Source organism: Frieseomelitta varia, unplaced genomic scaffold, assembly GCF_011392965.1.
Source record: "Frieseomelitta varia isolate USP_RPSP 00005682 unplaced genomic scaffold, Fvar_1.2 scaffold_965, whole genome shotgun sequence".
NCBI lineage: Eukaryota > Metazoa > Arthropoda > Insecta > Hymenoptera > Apidae > Frieseomelitta > Frieseomelitta varia.
In genome coordinates, this window is record NW_025110773.1 from 342,685 (window position 1) to 363,462 (window position 20,778).

The following is a 20,778-nucleotide window of genomic DNA, read 5'->3' on the forward strand; positions in this document are numbered from 1 at the left end:
ATAATAGAGCAATAGAATTAATGACAGGATAAAACAGTAGAAAGTCCTCCATATCGTAAATCGCACCTTTCACTTTCATTTTTACATTATTTTTGGACAATTCTGATCCGATTTCTGGACACAAGGAATGGTAGTCGCCGAGGATTCTAGCTGTTCAAAGTAATCGCGAAAGAAAGGAGATGTAATTTTCTCTAATAAGTCACGTGGGCATACACCACGCTCTTATTCTGTCATCCCACACTACGATTACAGCGTGTTGGATTACTCATGCTCGAATGTAGGTAAATAAGCAAGCAGGTACGGTGGGCGTCGTCCAATGAGAAATCAAAAGAAAGAGCACTCCCAGTGCTTGGCCTGCATGCGCTGTTATGCATCTTGCATAACGCGAATTCTATATACGATAAGAGTTCCCTGACATTAACCGGAATCCGTGATTATGTTGTTACGGTGTTGAACTCCGTGAACTTTGGAAATTTCGGGGCGGAGTCGGTCGAATTTTACACGTAGGAATCGTATTTCATGCGATTTTGTCATCAATCGTGGACTCTCGGTGAGATTTTCTTCAGCTATTTCTCGCCTTCGTTGATTAACTTTTATTTTATTATATTTGTTTTATATTATATTATTTTATATTTGTTTTATATCATTTTATTATATTTGTTTTATATATTTTATTTTACTATATTTGTTTTATATAAGTTTCGTCGATATTCGCTTGTTAATCTTCATTTTATTATTCGTTTATTAATTTTCATTTCATTATTCGTATTTGCATTTCTAAATTTGAAGCGAGTATTTATATTTTTTGCATTTATAGAGGGCTCCAGGGTTTTTGTTCATTATTTTTAGGCGTACAATCGAAAAACTACCGACGTGGGTCCCACAAGTTATGAAACACCCTGTATACTAAATTCTAGACAATATTTTACATCCTACGTCCCACGTCTCACGTCTCATATTCTATTTTCTATATCCTATGTTCTAATTTCGTGTCCTTAACCGATATTCTATATTCTAATTCCTGATGAAAATGAACTTGTATAGTGTACAAAAAAAAAATCCTAATATAAAATCTAATTTGCCTATAAAAAAACTCATAGAGGTAATTTGTGGGCGGCTCCAAAAATTTACAAAATGCACGTAGTTCGTAGCCCGCGAAAAAGCCACAGTCAAGGGTTGAGTGAAATAAAGGGATAGAAGGCACCAGAACCACATTCGTATTTTAATTTCACAGCAAAGACGATAATAAAAAATACAGAATACACATCGGTGGCGAGAAAAGGCATTCGGTTTCGCGAAAGTACGCTTAATATACTACGACTATCATAAATTATCGTTTATAGCTTAGAATCTAGACTGCATGACTCTAGAAATTCCGGCTGCAGCAACGGCATGTTAACAAGGGGCAAACTGATTATTTTATGTATTACAATAAAGTAGCTGAAACAATATTACACACGCGCGATACAAAGTGGGCTGTAGGTAACATTATTATTTACAGAAAGTGTGGGAGATTGCTTCCTTTGTCAAACTGTCGACACGAGAAAAGAAGTCAGGTACGATATAAACTGTGCTCTCATTGCTGCAAAGAAAGTTACATCACATGATGTTCTCGCTGGACAGATACGAACAGTTTGACTTGAAAATCGAATCGAATCAAATCGAGAGTCGCGCAATTTTCGTGATCGAGCGAAAATTGTATATAATTTATAGAACAAATCCGATGACAATTTGGGTAAACGTGCGATCGTAATTTTAAATTTTCAGAAATAAAGAAATCGAAGGAATTCTGAAATATATCGAAACTATAAAATATACATATAAGTACAACATCCTACGCAAGAGAACGTAATTTAAAATTTCCCTTCTGTTATTAGTTTCTCGAAGCTATCAAGTTGTCAACAATTTTCGTTACTAAATTCCCCTGATGGGAATTTTTTTTTAAAAATCTCGGACTATTAAGTTTCTTTCACACTGCAAATTTTGAATGAAATGTATAAAGAGAACGTAATTTAAAATTAATATTATTAAATATAATTAATAAAATTATTAATAATATAATTAATAAAATTTCCCTTCTGTTATTAGTTTCTCGAAAGTATCGAGTTGTCAAGAATTTTCGTTACTAAATTCTCCTGATGGGAACTTTTTTTAAAATCTCTGACTATCAAGTTTCTTTCACACTGCAAATTTTGAATGAAATGTATAAAGAGAACGTAATTTAAAATTAATATTATTAAATATAATTAATAAAATTATTAATAATATAATTAATAAAATTTCCCTTCTGTTATTAGTTTCTCGAAAGTATCGAGTTGTCAAGAATTTTCGTTACTAAATTCTCCTGATGGGAACTTTTTTTAAAATCTCTGACTATCAAGTTTCTTTCACACTGCAAATTTTGAATGAAATGTATAAAGAGAACGTAATTTAAAATTAATATTATTAAATATAATTAATAAAATTATTAATAATATAATTAATAAAATTTCCCTTCTGTTATTAGTTTCTTGAAACTATCGAGTTATCAACAATTTTTGTTACTAAATTCCCCTGATGGGAATTTTTTTTTAAAAATCTCGGACTATTAAGTTTCTTTCACACTGCAAATTTTGAATGAAATGTATAAAAAGAACGTAATTTAAAATTAATATTATTAAATATAATTAATAAAATTATTAATAATATAATTAATAAAATTTTCCATCTGTTATTAGTTTCTCGAAAGTATCGAATTGTCAAGAATTTTCGTTACTAAATTCTCCTGATGGGAATATTTTTAAAAATCTCGGACTATCAAGTTTCTTTCACACTGCAAATTTCGAATGAAATGTATAAAAAGAACGTAATTTAAAATTAATATTATTGAATATAATTAATAAAATTATTAATAATATAATTCATAAAATTTTCCATCTGTTATTAGTTTCTCGAAAGTATCGAATTGTCAAGAATTTTCGTTACTAAATTCTCCTGATGGGAATATTTTTAAAAATCTCGGACTATCAAGTTTCTTTCACACTGCAAATTTCGAATGAAATGTATAAAGAGAACGTAATTTAAAATTAATATTATTGAATATAATTAATAAAATTATTAATAATATAATTCATAAAATTTTCCTTCTGTTATTAGTTTCTCGAAAGTATCGAATTGTCAAGAATTTTCGTTACTAAATTCTCCTGATGGGAATATTTTTAAAAATCTCGGACTATCAAGTTTCTTTCACACTGCAAATTTCGAATGAAATGTATAAAGAGAACGTAATTTAAAATTAATATTATTAAATATAATTAATAAAATTATTAATAATATAATTAATAAAATTTCCCTTCTGTTATTAGTTTCTCGAAACTATCAACGAAACTATCTGTTATTAGTATCTCGAGTTATCAACAATTTTCGTTACTAAATTCCCCTGATGGGAATTTTTTTTTAAACTCTCGGACTCTCAAGTTTCTTCTACACTGCAAATTTCGAATGAAATGTATAAAAATTGCTTGCTCAAAGTATCGTACGTGCCTGTTTACCGAAATATCATTGAATTAACAAAGGGAAATTTCGTTTCCGTTGGTTTTTTCAATAGTAAAGATCGTTTTGCGTCGAGAGCGCTACAGCGCGAGCGTGAGCTTTCATGTGCGCTTCGCGTGCCCTTGTTACTTCCGGCGTGTCTATCACACGACCGTCCGGTCCCAGTGGAGCCAACGGCCCTCGGTAACCCATCGCTGGAGCGTGTTTGTAGGTCACTCGGACAGGGGCGAGATACACCAAGTTCCTTCGACCGTCAAAAATGTCGAATTCGTAAAACTCGGACGCCTTTGAGGCTGATCGCGCGTGCGTGGCTAAGCGCGGGCTCTTCGCTTCCGTCATCTTGAAACAAACGAGAAGAAACCGACACTAGGCAAGAGGGATTTAAAGGAGAGAAAGCTTGTAAAGTTATTTCACTACTCGAGAGAGAAAAATAAAAAGCTCTCAATTTTTCTAAATTTCCTTCTCAGCCTCTTGAACTTGCACCTTCGTTCAATTGTTCGAGATTCTCGGAAAGAAGACTTGTTAATTAATAATTTTGAAGTTTCCTTGTGGCCTTCAAAATTGGCCTTACTCCAAGAGAAACGAGAAACTCCTAGTTTCTAGATTCTAAACTAATCATCCATCTTCCCTTTTTAATTTTCAGTTTCTTAAACTTTCGCGTTCGAAACTCTCCAGCCGAGAAAAGAACATATCAGTTAACAATTTAGATTAATAAATACTCCTAGTTTCTGGATTTTAAAGATCACCCTTAACCTTTGATTCTTCGAAATTCTCCAGCTGAGATCCCCTCTTCGCTTTCTAAAAATCGTCGAACTATAATTCCTGCTGCTTTTGATTTCCTCTTTCTCTCTCTCTCTCTTTTTTTTCGAATTAAAATCTTTCCTTTCAAATTGAAGACAGTCTAATTTACCTCGGGCGGGTCGCACGTTTTGCAGGCCTCTTCGGAGGGTGCGTCCTCCTCTTCCTCCTCCTCCGGAGGGTACGTCCTCTGTCTCTGTCGTTTCTGCGCCACAACCGCCATGGGATCCATCGTCGTCTGCGGCACGTACGACATCTCGTTGTTCTCGTACATCTCGTAATCGTTCTGAGCCATTTTCCTCAATCTGGCCATAGTCTCGGCGTGCAACGCCAAATGTGCAGCCCTCGCGTGGGCCACTTCCGGCGTGTCCATCACCATCCCATCGCTGGTCAATGGCGCCAGTGGTCCTTTGTATTGGTAGTATTCCCTGTCCTCGTATGGCTCGGCGATCGTCGACGCCACCAATGCGGCCAGAACTATCTGAAAAAAGCGCAACCAAGGATTACGCCGCGTTCTGTTAAAATCCTATTCCCCCCCCTGAAAATTGAACCTCGATGAAATACGTGTCTGACGCATTAATAGTTGAGAGAAATGTTGAGAGACGAATGTGAGACAAGGAAGATTAATTTTTAATTACGAGAGAGAGAGAGAGAGAGAGAGAGGGAGAGCGAAAGTAATTCAAAATGCAACGTTTGAAATATTTTGAAACTCTTAATCTCGTCCACTGGAAACGAGCTAGAAACGATTTACTAATTTTCACCGGTCGGTGCAAAGAATGTTTAAAGAATTTTTCCAATCGGAGTGACGAGGGATAAGGGAAATTCGAATTTCACAAGGTTGTCGGGAAAAGTGGATGGAGGGTTTTTAAATTTGTTTCCTCGGAAGAAACCTTCGTCGATTTTAAAAGACTCTCTCCAAGTACGAAATCTCGGCCAATGGATTCTTTTTCGTTTCGACCCTCGTCTGTCAACTTAAAACTTGCACGAAACAATGTTTCTCTTTCGGACTTGGAAAAAACGTGGTCCCACTTACGAGCAAGCTCATGCTGCTGGACACCACCGACCACGAAACGGACGTCTCGATTGCGAGTGTGGCTAGTCGGATCGGTCGATCTAGCTTTTATAGCGTCGCGGCTACCGTGCGAGGAAACCACGTTACGATGATCAACACCAGAGACGAAAAACGATACCTTAATTGTTTTCTCGCTGATCGCGAGACGTACGTTTCTGTTGGATTCGTGTGCAAGTAGAAATGTTTTGAAGCCGAGACGGCGAAGTATATCGCAGATATAAATGCAGAACGAACAGAGGTTTCTTTGACAGAAAGAGAGAATTAGGAAAATGACGAAGGAATTTTTAACTTTAAAATATCTAATTTCACTTCAACCTTCAAAACTGTTTGAGCCTCTTTCTCTTCAGCTTTGTCGCAGTATTATATAATTCCAGGATAAAATATCAGGGTGTGAAACGTCTCGGAGTTAAAAGTATCGCAGAGTATCGAACATTCCGGAGCCACGGTGGGAAAATTTCGAGTTTGAAAATACTCGAGAAAAATAACGAAAGAGACGATGATGCAGATCTCGCGAACGTCCCTGATGTTTCGTCTCGACTTTTCGAGGTCAGTTTTCACGCGTTGCAATATGCCGCAGAGCTAACACAGGCAGAAACTTTTCTGTGGTTTCCGAGAGGTGGCCGATTCACGGACGACTGGATTGGATCATAGATCCTCCTAGTGATGCAGTGATCCCTTCAAGGCAGTCATCTTTCGACGATGAGCTCCCGTTCCCTTATAAACGATGGCCCAGATACAGCCTGACTCCAAACTGCTCCTCGATGTCCGTCTGCTAATATCTACCGAACAGAATTAGGCTCGTTCGTAACAGAGAAGGGCCCAATTTTATAGACACAGCGTTTTATCAGAGGATCAGAGTAACAGCCTGTTCACGATAGATTTAAGTTCTGATTCTTTCTCGTGAAAGATCCTCTTTCAGAATACTTTTTCTACTTTTTTTTCTTCCAAGTATATAATAACACCTCAATGTAAATTTTACTCTTTGTCATTTAATTTCTATCACTACTTGTTATTATTCTAATTTTTTATCATTTCATTCAACAGTTTTGCAGTTCTTCCCCGTGCAATTTGCGTAAAAAAAGTCTCATACTTGTAACTTTACGAACGAGCGAAGTGAAGCAATTTTACCTAATCTTATCGATTAATCGCACTAGTGCGAAATTTAGAAATTCAGGGACGACGTAGCTCGAAATCATTTGTAATGTACCTCGTCTCAGAAATGTGTGAAGAAATTGGCAATACTTTTCTTTAATTGGAAAATTAAATCGATCGAAGCTGAAATTGAAAAATGTTGAGAAATGAGAAACCAATATTTAAAATGTAGATATAACCTGTGAGAATTCGAAGAGTAAGGCAAGAATTAATTTGTTCGATTAATTCGAATATTTCTTTTTTGTTTCTTCTTTCTTTCTTTTCTGGTGATAAATTTTGAACGCCTCGTTTGAACGATGACAAGTCGCGTTTCTAATTTTCCATTAACGGCGAACCGTGATCAATGTTCACGCTGAATTGTCCGCAACAGCAGCGCAGTTCGCTCGTGTAATAATTACACATTACACGAGCAAGTAAATTAGAATGCTGACCCCGTTTGGTTAATTAACGTCGATTCAGATTCCCTGTTTACACCGTAACACGATATAATTCGGTCGATAACTCCGTCGAAACAAGTTGCGCAAACTTTTACGCAAACTGGGTCTTTCAGCAAGCAACGAGAGCGCGGGGCGCACCACCTGATTAGATCACCTTTGGCTGAAACTACACATCTTCAATCGCTTCGTATCACGTCAAATTTAGTTTCAACGATTAATCTGCATTTATTTTCGTTTCCTAATCTTCAAACTTTAATTAGTCGTCGCTTCGAAATTATACAAAATTAATTTCAACGACGATTAATCAACGATGTAACATGTTTGCGCGTGTTTGAACCGGAGGAACTCTCCTTTATAATTTTCAACTCCTTTGCGAAACACGACGAATCACGATGCAAACTTGGTTGAGAATCCACGTTTCTCTCCCCGATTCGTTTGCTCTCACGTGTTTCGTACACCGGTGTGACCTATGTCGCAAGAATTACGATCTGAAGTAACTAGACTAGGTAATCCTCTTTCAGGAAAGTTGTACAACTCTCGATTACGCTTTGCTTCGATCAAAAAAAAAAAAAAAAAAATTTTGCCTCGCTGAAACTCGAAAATTTCGTTTATCCAAATTTACTTCACTTTCAATTTTGGATCGTTTGAGGCTTAAGAAGAAAGAAACACGAATTTTTCGAAATAAATTCGAAAAAAAACTGACAAATTGTCACGGTTCGGCGTAGAATTTGTTGCTCGAGGCTCGGAAAATGATGATAACGTGTTCACATTCTTGTTGGTCAGTCAAGCGAATCGATTTTTTTTCATCTAACGACGAAACTTTTTTGTCGCGTGAAATCATGAGCACGGAATCGTTGCGATAGTACTCGACCGTAAAATTTCTTTTTATTCCCCGGTGATACTTTTGTCTTCAGTCCTACTCGAAACACTTAAAGGTAACATGAAGATTTCAAGAAAAATACTTTTTTTAATTAAGAAAAAATACTTTTTTAATATTGTAATATACTGTATCATACATTCAATATACTTTTTAATATAATAATATAATATTTGATGTTATAATATATTATATATAATATTGTTTGATCCATGCAATTCTTTAATCTGTGCATTTGATATAATGACACAAAGACGGAAAAATCAATGTTAAATGGCCATGAAGAGATGTTCTCGCTTACCCAGGAATCGATAGACGAGGACATCTCTCCAATTCTTGGATTATGCTAACCACAATAGACAGAGAGATCGAATGTAGGTTAACCCGTGGTTTCTGACGACTAATGTAAGTAATACTTACGCTCCTTGGTAATTCGTTCGTCGCGTTGATTTGGTAGCTCCTCGGTGGAGAATTGCGCGTTAACCTAAATGACGAAGATCCATCGAATCGGACGATTCTGAAATTTGAAGACTTGAATTTTTCAAAATTTTTTTCTTTTGATTCAAATTAAATTTTAAATTCAACGGTAAAAAACATGCGATATTTTTATTACAGATCTTAGTTATTGTCCGTAGACCATGATGGATTTTAGACATTTCATTTGCAGAAGTTTCTGTCGCAAATTGTAGATTGAAATGTTATTTGGCGTATCATTTTTTTCATCACTACGATTACTTCGCGAAGCAAAATATTATCGGAAGAGAAATTTTGAAATTTTTAGCTATGTCTTTTTTTTCTAAAAGCAGCGAAACACAAAATTTTCTAGAAATTTCAATAGAATCTCTGAAACTTCGAAAACACTTCAAAATACCTAAAATCTATTAAAAACAATTATTAGGAAATCCTAAATCATCGCGTTTAAGAAATGTTTGGAAATTTGTGAATATTTATCATCGATCTTCTACAATTAATATTTGTTTCTATAATTTCGCCATTATCTTCACTACGTTTAAACTTGGGAAAAATTAAAAAAAAAAAAAAAAATTGATTATCACACTGAAATAAAATGCAAGCGAACGAACTAAATGGAATGGGAATGGGAAATGGCAAGTTTCAAAGAGAGAAAAAGGAAGGGAAATAATTTATTCGCCTAAATTATGTACAGATGCGTCGTGATATCGAATTTAGTAAGCCCCGACTAACTGCTGCGGCTGATAATTCTGGGGTTGGAAAGCAGGCTTGCCAAACGGTGATTGGGCCTGAGTTGGATACGAAGCTGCTGCACCAGAAAATACTCGCGCAGCTGGAGCATTGTATTGACCGCTGTATGGAGCTGCTGCCGGGCCAGCATAAGCTGAAATAAATTGACAAATTAAAACTGACGCGAAATCATGAAAATTATTCGTTGAATTTCCTCCAAACTTTTCATTCAGATTGTTAACTATTGAGAGAGTATCAAATTACTGTAAATAAAATGTTCTTTCTTCTAACTTTACATCGTATGGAGAACGATATACTTGACACTTAGATCAAACATTCTTCTCCAACTAATTCTTCTCCAGCTGTCCAACATAAGTAAAATTGCAAAATTAAGAAAAAAATGTAAGAGGGGAAGTTGAAAAATTTCGAAATCTTCTAAAGATACTAAATTGTATAAATATCGAACAGATCTGTCATTCTTCTGATACGAATGAGAATGATTATGCAAAAATTATTACAGCAAATCGAATTCAAATTAGATTATGTTTTTCAATGACATTAAATTTCGATATTGTTACTATATTTTCAGTTGTCAATTATCCAGTTAACAAATAATGCAAATAGTAGTAATTAAATCAAGGCTGAGAAAGAAGATCAAAATGAAATGTGTGTGTGTCTGTGTGCGTGTCAAGGAAATTTAAAATTCCTCTCGATGATTTATTCACACGAGTAATTTAATCAGTTCCAATTTGCTTTGGAGAGTGGCAGTCGAATGAATCGGGATAACAGGAACCGGTTCCAATCTAACCTTTCCCCTTCCTTATTAAGTAGTATAGGCGCCCGTTTAACGAAATCAAGATAATAAAAATTATCTTCAATTAAAAGTGGCTTGTTGCTTTCAATGAAAATCTAAAAAAAAAAAAAAAAAACACTTTCTGACTTATAGCTAACAAAAAAGAATGAAATTTCATCAAAAATTAATTCTCATTTAATCGAAGATTGCTCTGTCAATTGTAAACGAATAGTTAATTTTAAAATGAATCTTGAAACAATTGCACAGAAATGAGAATAATTAATAAAAAAAAAAAAGGAATATATGAAATTGAAATGAATCGAGTTTGAAAGTAATCCAGTGGAAAATTGTTAAAAAAGTTAATCTTGCAGCGAAACTAAAGTTCGTTCGTGTCTTTCGAAAAAAAATGACAGATGTTCGATTAATTCAGCATGTTAGATTTTGTTGCAAAGTTCAAATTGCGAACAACTCGGGTGAAACTCGCCGGCGAGCTCGCCGTATTTGATATTCCAGAGGAGAAATGGCCGGGTCACGATTATATTCGTAACGATTAGCGGCGATACAGGCCATTCTCACAGTGAACAATCGAGCGATTATGTTGTTGGGCAATCGCTTGCATCTCAAATTGCATCACATCACAGTTACGAGTGTATTTATTTATAACCGGTCAGAGTTCGATGGTTCAATCTCTGATTTCATTTGCAGAAAATACTTTGCCGCAAGAATCGAAAGGTTCTTCTTTTTTTTTTTGCTTTTAATTTTAAGTCAAATTAATGTCAAGACGATTTTAAATAACAAGTTATTCAACTATCACTACGAATTACTTCAGTTCGTGAACTGAATCTGTTCGTACATTGTAAATTAAATTAAAGAATGAAGACGTTATTATGAAAAATTATTCTACTATACGCGACGCTTCTTTCAATTCTGCAATACACGTAGACATTATGTTCGCATGCCTCAGATTTGTATCATTTCCCCCATTTTCAGCCAGTTATTCGATTCGCCGTTTCAATCGTTTTCATTCTCGTTCCCAAAACTCGTTCTCACGTTGCATTGTCCGACTGTTTTACATAATGGTCTGGCTTACGTAACTGAGTGAAAACTGAGTCTAGTCATTTATGTATTGAAGCCGGTATTGACGTCGTTCTTTCAACGAAACGATTAAACTTTCGAGAACACGGACTGGCAATTAAAAATAACAATCCAATTATATTTCTTGCATAATTGAACTTATAATTGGACTTCCTCGAATCGCGGGATCGTTCGGTGTGAACGTACCTTGACCTCCGAGTTCCGCTTTGTATTCCTGGGCGAACTTATACGCTCTGGCTTCGGCCTCGGCCAGCTCGGCCAACCTGGCGGCCTTAAGAGCAGCCACTTCCGGTGTATCGATTACCGTCCCATCCTCAGCGAGAGGCGCTGGAACGAACGGGGTAGGTTTCACACTCGGAGCGGCGTAACTTTGCGGGCCAACGTAGTTTGTATTTCTGGCGTAGTGCGGCTGGTACGCCACTGGATTAGGCTGATTGTACGATGGCGCTGGAACTGAAATTTTTGCGAATTTGCTTTTCCCGTTTCGTAAGTGCACCGTGTTCGAGAAAGATTGAGAATGCGTCCCTAAATATTGTAATTCTTAAATTTGTGAATTTCTAAATTTCTGAATTTCCAAGTTCTCTTCGAACCCGAAGAAATTTTTAGATTTACATGTTTTCTGAACTCCCAAGTTTCCAAATTCTTCAGTTCCTAGATTCCTAAATTCTCAAGTTTCTAAAGTTCTAGATTTACAATTTTCCAAAATTCTTAATAAATGTCCAGATCTGTAGATTTCTAAATTTCCTAAATTCCCAAATTTCCTAGATTCCTGAATTTGTAAATTCCTAAATTCGTGAATTCCTAAATTTGGAAATTCTTAGATTTCTAGATTTCTTAAAGTTTTATTCTTAGAATTCCAAATTCCCAGATTTCCAGCTTCCTAAATTTCTAAATTCTTTAATTCCAAGTTTTCCTAAATTCTCAAATTTCCAAATTTTGCTAAATTCCTAGATCACTAAATTTTTAGGTTACCAAATCCCTAGCTTCCTACCTTTCTGGATCCCTAAATTCCAGTTCTCTTAAATTCCCAAAGTTGCAAAATTCCCAATTTTCTAAATTCTCGAATTCCTACATTCTTAGATTCCTAAATTTGCAAATTCCCAATTTCCTAAATTCTCAAATTCCTACATTCGTAGATTCCTAAATTTGCAAATTCCCGATTTCCTAAATTCTCAAATTCCCACATTCGTTGATTCCCAAATTCTTCAATTCCAGTTTTTCCTCAATTCCTAAATTGCCAAATTGCCAAATTCCTTCGTCTCGAAATCCTTAAGTGTCGATAATCCCTAAATGTCCAAACTGTCCAATGTACAATACAACGTACAGTACCACCAGTATCAATATTTTACCTGGAGCAGAATGATAAATGGGCGCAGGGGACTGATAACTCTGCTGTCTGAGGTAAGTGGGTTGAGTGGGTTGCACCGAGGGGTAGTTGTACGTCTGGGCCGGTAGTTGATTGTAGTCGACCGATTGCGGTTGATTTTTGCTCTCCTCCGCCGCTCTGGCCGCCGCTCTTGCGAATTCCGCGAAGTGTGCGGCCTTCGCCTCGGCGACTTCCGGCGTGTCGATCACGTTGCCATCTTGGCCAACCGGTGCTGGAGGCGCGTACCTCTGAGGTGCTGGTTGAGAGTGCAGCTGAGGCTCACCGTAAGAGGGTGGTGGTCCACCAAGGAAACCGGCTCTGCAGCTCGTCACTGTGACGATCAAGATGACGATCTGAAACGAAGCAGAAATGTCAGAGAAATTTCAAAGGAAGAAAAAAAAAAAAAAGAAAAGGAAAAGAAAACATGTTGGAGAATAGTTTAGAAATCAGAAGTTGGCACTTGTTGCAAATAGCAGTCTCTATTTGATTTTAATTCTGAGTGTTGTTTCATTTTAGAGTTCAAGGATTTGAGAAATTTTGAACATTTAGAAATTAGGGAATACAAGAGCTCGGACACTTGGGAATTTAGAATTTTAGGAGCTTCGGGAGAAGTTGGAGAATTTGAACATTTAGAAATTCGGGAACATTCAGAATTCAGGGACTCGGGAACGTCGAAATTTCGGCGAAACTTGGAAATTCAGCGGCTCAGGAATTCAAGAATTTGAGAGAAGTTAGAGATTTGGGAACTTGAGAACATCGAAATTTAGGAATCCAGGAATTTCTGAAAATTTCCTATATTCCCAAGTTCCCAAACTCTCCAATTCCCTCAAGATTTCTCAAGTTCTTAGCTTCTGATAAGTCCCCTGATAATTTAAATTTTCCTAAATTCCTGAATTCCCTTGATTCCAAAGGGAAGTTGCCAAATTTCTAAATTGCTGAGCTTGTCGATTGAAAACCGAGTGAACTGCAGCTCCGGGTGGGCAGCACCACTGACCTGGTCTACCCTAACCTTTCACTTTCCTTTGTCCGTGCCCACTCGTTCAACCAGAACACTTACCAATCCCCTCATGATCTCTCCTTCTATCTCTTGAGTCCCTCTCCTCGCGTGCTACGTGTATACGCGCGTGTCTCTCCCCTTTCTTTTACGAAAAAGCGCTGCTGGTGGCCAGTACTCGCTTGCTTCCTATCCCAGCCACGGTGAACCAAACCCGGCCCGACGTTTTGTGTTCCTGGAGAACGGCCGTTGGTAGCATTTATAGCAGTGATCATCCGCCCCCTCCCACGTGGACCACGGTTGGCCACGACCTGGAGGGAGCCAGGGAGGTGATCGGAGCTAGCCCACGTAGCCTGGGAAGCGCGCCAGGAAAAAGGACACTCCCTCCTTTCGGTCAACTTCGTCGGTCTGGCTGGCAGGACCTTGGCATTTCAACGGGGTCCCTGCACTCTTCCATATCCCCGGAAGGATGGCACACCGGCGGATCGTCATTCGGGAGATCGCCAGTGGAGATTCGATCTGGTTCCCTCTAGGTCTGGGTCAGATCTTGCGAAACTGAAAATCAATTAGAACAGTCGTATCGAACGGTCGAGCCTGCATCGGGAATTGTGTTTCAATTGGATTGCGTTCGATGGGATGTACAGGGTGGCCGCTGAAAAACTGTAACAGGTTGTTGAAAAAGTCACAACTTGTTCATTTATTGTTTTTTTTTTTTTAGACGTAACACTGAAAAGAATCCATTAATTATATTTCCAATTAAAGTGATAAAAAATTGAAAAAACGTGTGTTTGTAAAAAGTTGTCTTTGTTTCATATCATTTAGTCTTTCAGTAACCATCCTGTAGTTTGTACAGATTATGATTAAGAATTAATTATTGGGTTAGGTTGTGATTAGAAATTAGGGATTTACGTCAATTGGTTGCGATAGAGTGAATAAAATTTGGCATTTGGTATATTGGATTTGGTATATCTAGTTACGAAGTATTAAAATATATATATATATATATATAGATTGGCAGAAGACTAACTATAATTAAGAATTAGGGTAGAAGACTAACTATAATTAAGAATTAGGTATCAATTAAAGTATTAAATTTAGATTGTTATGAAAAAGCTGAATTGGTTGCGACATGATGAATACAATTTGACGTAGGTAAATGTTAGAGCAATTATAAATTGAATTACAATTAAGAAAGGATGTAGGTTTTGGATATATTGTTCAGAAGATTCAGTTGGCTGAGATACAATTAAATAAAGTTTAGCATAGAGCTGGGCCTGGAAGTGTTGGAGCAGCTGTAGAATTGAATTGTAATTATTAATTAATTAAAAGTTTTAGATACAGACAATTTTTAGAGTATCTAGTTGTGGAAAATTCGGCTAGGAGGTCCTGTTATTTGCTTTGCAAGTTATATAAAAAAAAAGGAGAAAAACAAATTGGATCAGTTGGGAAATCCAGAATATTTTGTGGATGAGAGAAATGTACAGTGTGCAGCGTGGGACTGGTAGAAGTATAGAATTATCAGTGGGGTTACCTAAGTGTACAATTGAAAGACCACGTACGTATGTAAATGCGAGGAGAAGAATGTATAATTGGTTAAAAAGACATGTTATTGGAAGCATTAAAGCCGTAGGAGCATGAAATTTACTGCAACTAAAAACCAACGATCTGCACAAAACGTTAATGCATTCCTTCAATTAATCGAATCAACAAAATGTGTCCAATAAAATTACGAAGTTATAAATCACCCAGTCAAGTCCAGTTTCACATTCACGAAACAATCGAATTCACCTCCGTTTAGGTTTAACAAATTTTCTGGCGTCGACGTGACTCGAAGACGTCGTCCAATTTGTGTGGAAAATGCAACCAGGAGACAGATTCATTTCTGGCAATCAGGGGACCTGAGAAAGCACGTGGGATTCGTAGATCACGTGAGAAGTGGGTTACATCGTGACAGAGGAAGTTACATCCGAGAACACTTCTCCCTGTAATTACATATGGGAAATAATTTCACGTTTCACGGCTTGTGAGAAGACGCTCAATACCGTAATTATTGTATAATTTCTATGTTTCCCTTTCAATTCGCGTATCATTCATCGTGCGCCACGGCTAATTAATTGATCTCGAGAGAAGCAATGAACGAAGAACACTGTACAAACTGCGATTCAAAATGTGAGTCGATGTGTTTTCTGAAAAACGAAGAAAAAAGAGCTTGAATTTAACATGTTCTGCATTCTTCTCTAAGGAAATTCTCGACACATTTGAGGCTTTAATGGACAAGCCAAGTCGAGTTGCGTGTACCGTCTCGCGAAATGAGACTCGTCAAGATCTACCTTGCGTTTTGTTTGATTTCTCCTTTCGCCCAGTATTTCGTTGTCCTCTGAGCACACAGCGTATGAAAGCGTTAAACGACTTACCAACCCTGGAGGAACGAAGGACTCGAGGCCGAAGGACAGTCTACAGCAAGAATGCATTCCTTTAATATTTTTGCACTCGCTCTCGAACTGCGGTTGTAGCGCACGATTGCACGATCGAAGAAACCGATTAGCATAAGTTCACATCGCGTTCACAGCCCAAAAATGTAGCAATTAATTAACAAGACTGTCAACGATTGTAATTTATTACTCTGGCAGTTGTTGGACCTTATGTTATTTAGATATTCAACTTTCGAAGATATTACATATATATTTAAGAATTGAAGAATTGTAAGAACAAATAATGTAAAAATATATATATATATATATATATATATATATATATATATATATATATATATGTAAAATAATGAACAAGTGAGATTTAATATAGACGAAATAATATAAAACTATATAATTTAAAATTAAATAACGTAGACGAAATAATATAAAATTATATAATTTAAAATTAAATAACGTAGACGAAATAATATAAAATTATATAATTTAAAATTAAATAACACAGACGAAATAATATAAAATTATATAATTTAAAATTAAATAACACAGACGAAATAATATAAATTTATATAATTTAAAATTAAATAACACAGACGAAATAATATAAAATTATATAATTTAAAATTAAATAACACAGACGAAATAATATAAATTTATATAATTTAAAATTAAATAACACAGACGAAATAATATAAAATTATATAATTTAAAATTAAATAACACAGACGAAATAATATAAATTTATATAATTTAAAATTAAATAACACAGACGAAATAATATAAAATTATATAATTTAAAATTAAATAACACAGACGAAATAATATAAAATTATATAATTTAAAATAATACATTTAAAATAATACAGACGAAATAAAATAAAATTGCAATGTCATTTTCATCAGATACAAAATTACTAGCAAAGAAACTATGAAATAACGTTTGAATAATTTAGAAGAGTGTGTTAATAAAATTGATCGAATCGAAAAGTGTCGAAACAAGTACGAAACGCAAGAAAAGATCTATAAAGATTGTTTTGTCACTCTATTGCATGTGTAATTGGGAAATCGCGAACGTTTGCTTGTCCGGGTGTCACAATCGTCCGAGATAATTTTCAATTGGTGAAACAACAATTGTAAAATCGGTTTTGTAACAAATAATATTAGAAAGCCAGCGTTCCCTTTTCCTTTTTTTTTTTTTCTTTTTCTTCGATCAACTGGGGGGAAACCCTTCGATATTACCTCATGGATTGTTTGTGGTCATCTCTGTGAAAAAATACTTCGTTGTCAAACACGTCTCGAGTAATTTTACTAAAAAAAATCTTTCGAGTGAAGATGAAACAGAATTGTTAAAATTGTAATAAAATTAGGTATCTTTATTCATCAACAGTATATTAAAATTTTATTGATGACATATATTGAAATCTACATAAAATTGTTAGAATTATTTTAATAAATTATCTGTCATTGGAAACATTTTACAATCGAAGTGTAACTTAAAAATTTAGACTCTTGTATTTATAATGAGGTGTACTGTTGTCTGTCAGGATATTTTCGAAACGACTGGACAAATTATGTGGCTAGTCAATTTACCAAATATAAAATAACCAATCCTCTTTCGATCGAGATAAGATGTCGTAATAGTCTTTTTTCAGTGACATGTGATTGAGGAACAAACTCGTCGACCGTGATTTCATGACTTTGAATCGAGTACTGAAACACTTTCGAAGGACACTGAACTCTTTTCGAGGTTCTGCAGACTGGGATACCCATCACGTATTGATGTATTTTTTAATTTACATTTGAAAACTTAATTTCAAGTGAAAATTTCGATACCGAAACTATCCACTATCTTGAGATTCTGCGAATAAAATTAACTTGATTAAATTTCATAAAACATCGCACACTGTCGTTAATTAACAAAAGATAAAGAGTTCTAAATATCCTAAATATAAAAATATTAACAAAATTCGTCTATGAAATAGTGTAGAATTTTGTTAACATTTTTTTTTGTCAATTTAGTCTTTGTTTCAGGATAAATTTCTTCCACAATTTTCAAACGCTACGTCGAACGAACTGAAAACGCGACGCCCTAGACTTTATCGCAACATGTCGGCGTTGTAGTCTCTAAAAACCACTTATCGAATTTATTTCTGTCTCTTGAAACGGACAATACTCTTCGTGGGCGCAGGAAAAGGCTCGGACTGCGACCTTGACTGCCTCATATTCTTTGATATCCTGACCGAAGGAACGGCGTCGAGGCAGCGGTTCCCAAACGAAGGGGGCAACACGCTTTGGAAATTTCTACAACCAAAAATATCACCGAACTGAACGAGACGATGGGAAATCGTCGGAACTTCGAGTTGCTATAATTTCGTAAATAAAATGTTATAAAACAACGCACGTGGTCTCACACGAGAGCGTGAGGATTTTTACTTTCACAAATGTTCGTAGATATTTTTACATCTTGCAGCGGATGGGGAAGGAAAATTTAAACCTGAGAATGTTGAATGTATTTCAACTAAATTCACTACGATCTTGATGCTCGGAGGCTTCTTTTTACAACGATCGTTCGAAATTCGCTGTACGGATTTTTTTTGCCATTCTATCGAACTTTGAACGTGAAAATTAGACAGCAGAGTAGTATATGGGATTTTTGGGATTAAAGAGAATCACAAAAATTTTCACATTTTCTGAATTTTCTTTAAATTCGAACGAGGAAAAGAAAAGATGGTTAAAAAGAGAAAGAAAAAGAAAAAACAAAATCACCAAAATTCTCCGTTACACGGTTAAATATCGCTTTATTCAATCAGCCCTCAATTATGTACAAAAAAAAAGAAACAAACGAGAGTATTCCACCAGCGTCTCTAAAAGGCCATACAATCCAGCCAGTCGTGTCATCCTTATACCAAGAGTTTCTGAATCACCGGCGCGGTGTACGACAGAGCGATCGGAACCTGCACGGAGACGCTTCTCGCTGCTTGCTCGGCAGCGTGCTCGAGCTTCTCGTTTATGTGAGCGGCGGCGTGTTCTGCCTTGGCCAGAGCGACTTCCGGCGTGTCAACGACGCGGCCGTCAGGCCCCAGAGGAGCTGGTGGAACAATTTTGGCCGCGACCGCCAGTGGCTCCACTCTCGTGGCCAGCACTGGTGTCGCGTAGGCGACCAAGTCGGCGGATTTCAGTGCCTCGTTGGCTAAATTGATCCTCTCGTTGATGTGAGCCGCCGCGTGCTCCGCTTTGGCCAGTGTCACTTCCGGCGTGTCGACCACTCGGCCATCTAGACCAAGAGGGGCACCTGGTATCAGTCTCGCGATGGTAACGGGCCCCGCCAGTGCTGCCACTTGTGGTGACAGCACCAAGCTCGGACGGGCGCACACTGCTGCCAACAAAGCGGTGAAAACGATCTGAAAGAGGAGAAATTATAGTTATTAAATCGCTGCAATACGTGTCTTCGTTCGAGTTAAATTCTTCTCACAATAAAATTTGTTGCCTCTTATCGTCTTGTTGTCTTTAGGCTTGGAAATGAAATTTCAAGCTTCGAAAATCATATTTCCTTATAAGCTTACACGGCAAAATTTCACAGTAAATAAATTCTTATGTTACAAGAAATAATATTTTGTTTCGCGCTATAAAAATATTTTCTTAAACGTTCATTCAAACGGTAAGCTTTTAAGTATCTCTCGAAACGAGAAATATATGACTCGCGAAATATATGACACTATTCTTTTCTAAGAATAATGAGTCAGTTATTGAGAACGTGCAATCTTTTAAATTTTTTGATACATCTGTTCTGGTATTTTTTCTAATTTTCCTGCTCTTAACTATTAACTGTTAACTGTTCTTATTTATAAATTTATGATACGGTTGAAATTGAGTGCACTACGGTGAAAATAATGAAATATGTGCAGAAAGTTTATTAATTTTCAATCCTCCGTACTGGTAATTTTATTGAAGTAAAAATTTAATTGAGAAGGATGTTTTGTTCTATAAAGTCTATAAATTCTACGGATATTTCATTCCATAAATTTTGTCCCAATCCGCTATAATTCTATAATTTCTATAATTTCTTGCTTCCTAAAATTTACTTACTAATTTCTAGTTCATCAATTCCTCAGTTCTAAAATTGCCAATTTCTGATAATTTCTACTTACTAAATTATTATATATAGTTCTTCTTAATTCACTAATTTCCAAGTTCCAAAATCACTTGTTTCTAATAATTTCCCACTTCCAAAATTTTCAATTACTTAAGTTCTACTTTTCAATTCCTAGGTTCTAGAATCACTGGCTTCAATTAGTTTCTGACTTCTAAAACATACATAATTTTCAAAATCCACTAATCTACCAATTTCTAAATTCTCTAAATTCGTGGCTTGCGAATTTTCTTTCAGTTTCGAACGGACTGCCCTTTAATTCCTCGCGTGTCTTCTCTAACGACTCGACAGAAGCAGAAACAGCGACAAAGCGTAGAAGATCTACGGCGAAACTAACCGAGAAAAACCAAGGTTAAGCGAACGTGGAGAGAAAACACTTACCAGGCTCTTCATCTCGTCAACGATACGCGGGCTCCTTGCAACGCTATCTGAGGTACAGTACTCGGCAAGGTGCCTTGATCCGGTCTCATGGTGTCCACCGCGTCCCTTGGCCTTTATATAGCACCTGGGAGAATAGGTTTCGCACCATGGGGCACGCGTTACGTTCGATGGGAGAAACAGGCGAATGGGAAACGCCCTGACCAATAAAATCAATCAGACGTGACATTGACATTCGTCCTAATCGACGTCCCGATTGAGATTTGTCTTTTTCCAACCGATGACCTTCAACACGTTGTCCAATATTTCATTTCTTCTTCTCTTTATATTATCCTTTTTTTCTTCTTTTCTGTCTCTTATCGTTTTGATGGAGTATTTCTTAAGGTCACCAGATCACATCGACAGCTTTCGTGTTTGGTTGTGGAAGAGAATTTTAATTGGATTCTCGTTGAGAGGGAGGATTTTTGTTCGATTTATCGAGCCGCAAGAGATTATTACAATAA

At 36.3% G+C, this 20,778-nt stretch overlaps 2 protein-coding genes across 2 annotated transcripts; both read right to left on the reverse strand.

The window, feature by feature from the left end:
* Window positions 1–3,350: 3,350 nt before the first annotated feature.
* On the reverse strand, window positions 3,351–5,416 carry LOC122538157. The gene is made up of 3 exons (XM_043671982.1): window positions 5,363–5,416; window positions 4,442–4,810; window positions 3,351–3,870 (listed from the first exon to the last, which is right to left on the reverse strand). The coding sequence occupies exons 1-3, from the start codon at window positions 5,372–5,374 to the stop codon at window positions 3,580–3,582; spliced, it is 672 nt and encodes a 223-aa protein (XP_043527917.1). The 5' UTR covers window positions 5,375–5,416; the 3' UTR covers window positions 3,351–3,579.
* A 3,572-nt stretch (window positions 5,417–8,988) lies between these two features.
* LOC122538148 lies at window positions 8,989–20,396 on the reverse strand. Its single transcript, XM_043671962.1, has 6 exons — window positions 20,279–20,396; window positions 18,651–19,148; window positions 13,379–13,429; window positions 12,305–12,674; window positions 11,142–11,408; window positions 8,989–9,221 (listed from the first exon to the last, which is right to left on the reverse strand). The coding sequence occupies exons 1-6, from the start codon at window positions 20,288–20,290 to the stop codon at window positions 9,052–9,054; spliced, it is 1,368 nt and encodes a 455-aa protein (XP_043527897.1). The 5' UTR covers window positions 20,291–20,396; the 3' UTR covers window positions 8,989–9,051.
* Between the last annotated feature and the right edge of the window lie 382 nt (window positions 20,397–20,778).

Excerpts from the sequence above, each read along its gene's own strand:
- LOC122538157 (XM_043671982.1), bottom strand. Across the intron at positions 3,871-4,441 it reads AAACGTGCGACCCGCCCGAG|ATGACGGAAGCGAAGAGCCC; the intron begins GTAAATTAGACT and ends GTTTGTTTCAAG.
- LOC122538148 (XM_043671962.1), bottom strand. Across the intron at positions 13,430-18,650 it reads TGATTCAGAAACTCTTGGTA|CACGCGAGGAGAGGGACTCA; the intron begins TAAGGATGACAC and ends GTATACACGTAG. Across the intron at positions 12,675-13,378 it reads GAGAGATCATGAGGGGATTG|ATCGTCATCTTGATCGTCAC; the intron begins GTAAGTGTTCTG and ends GCTTCGTTTCAG.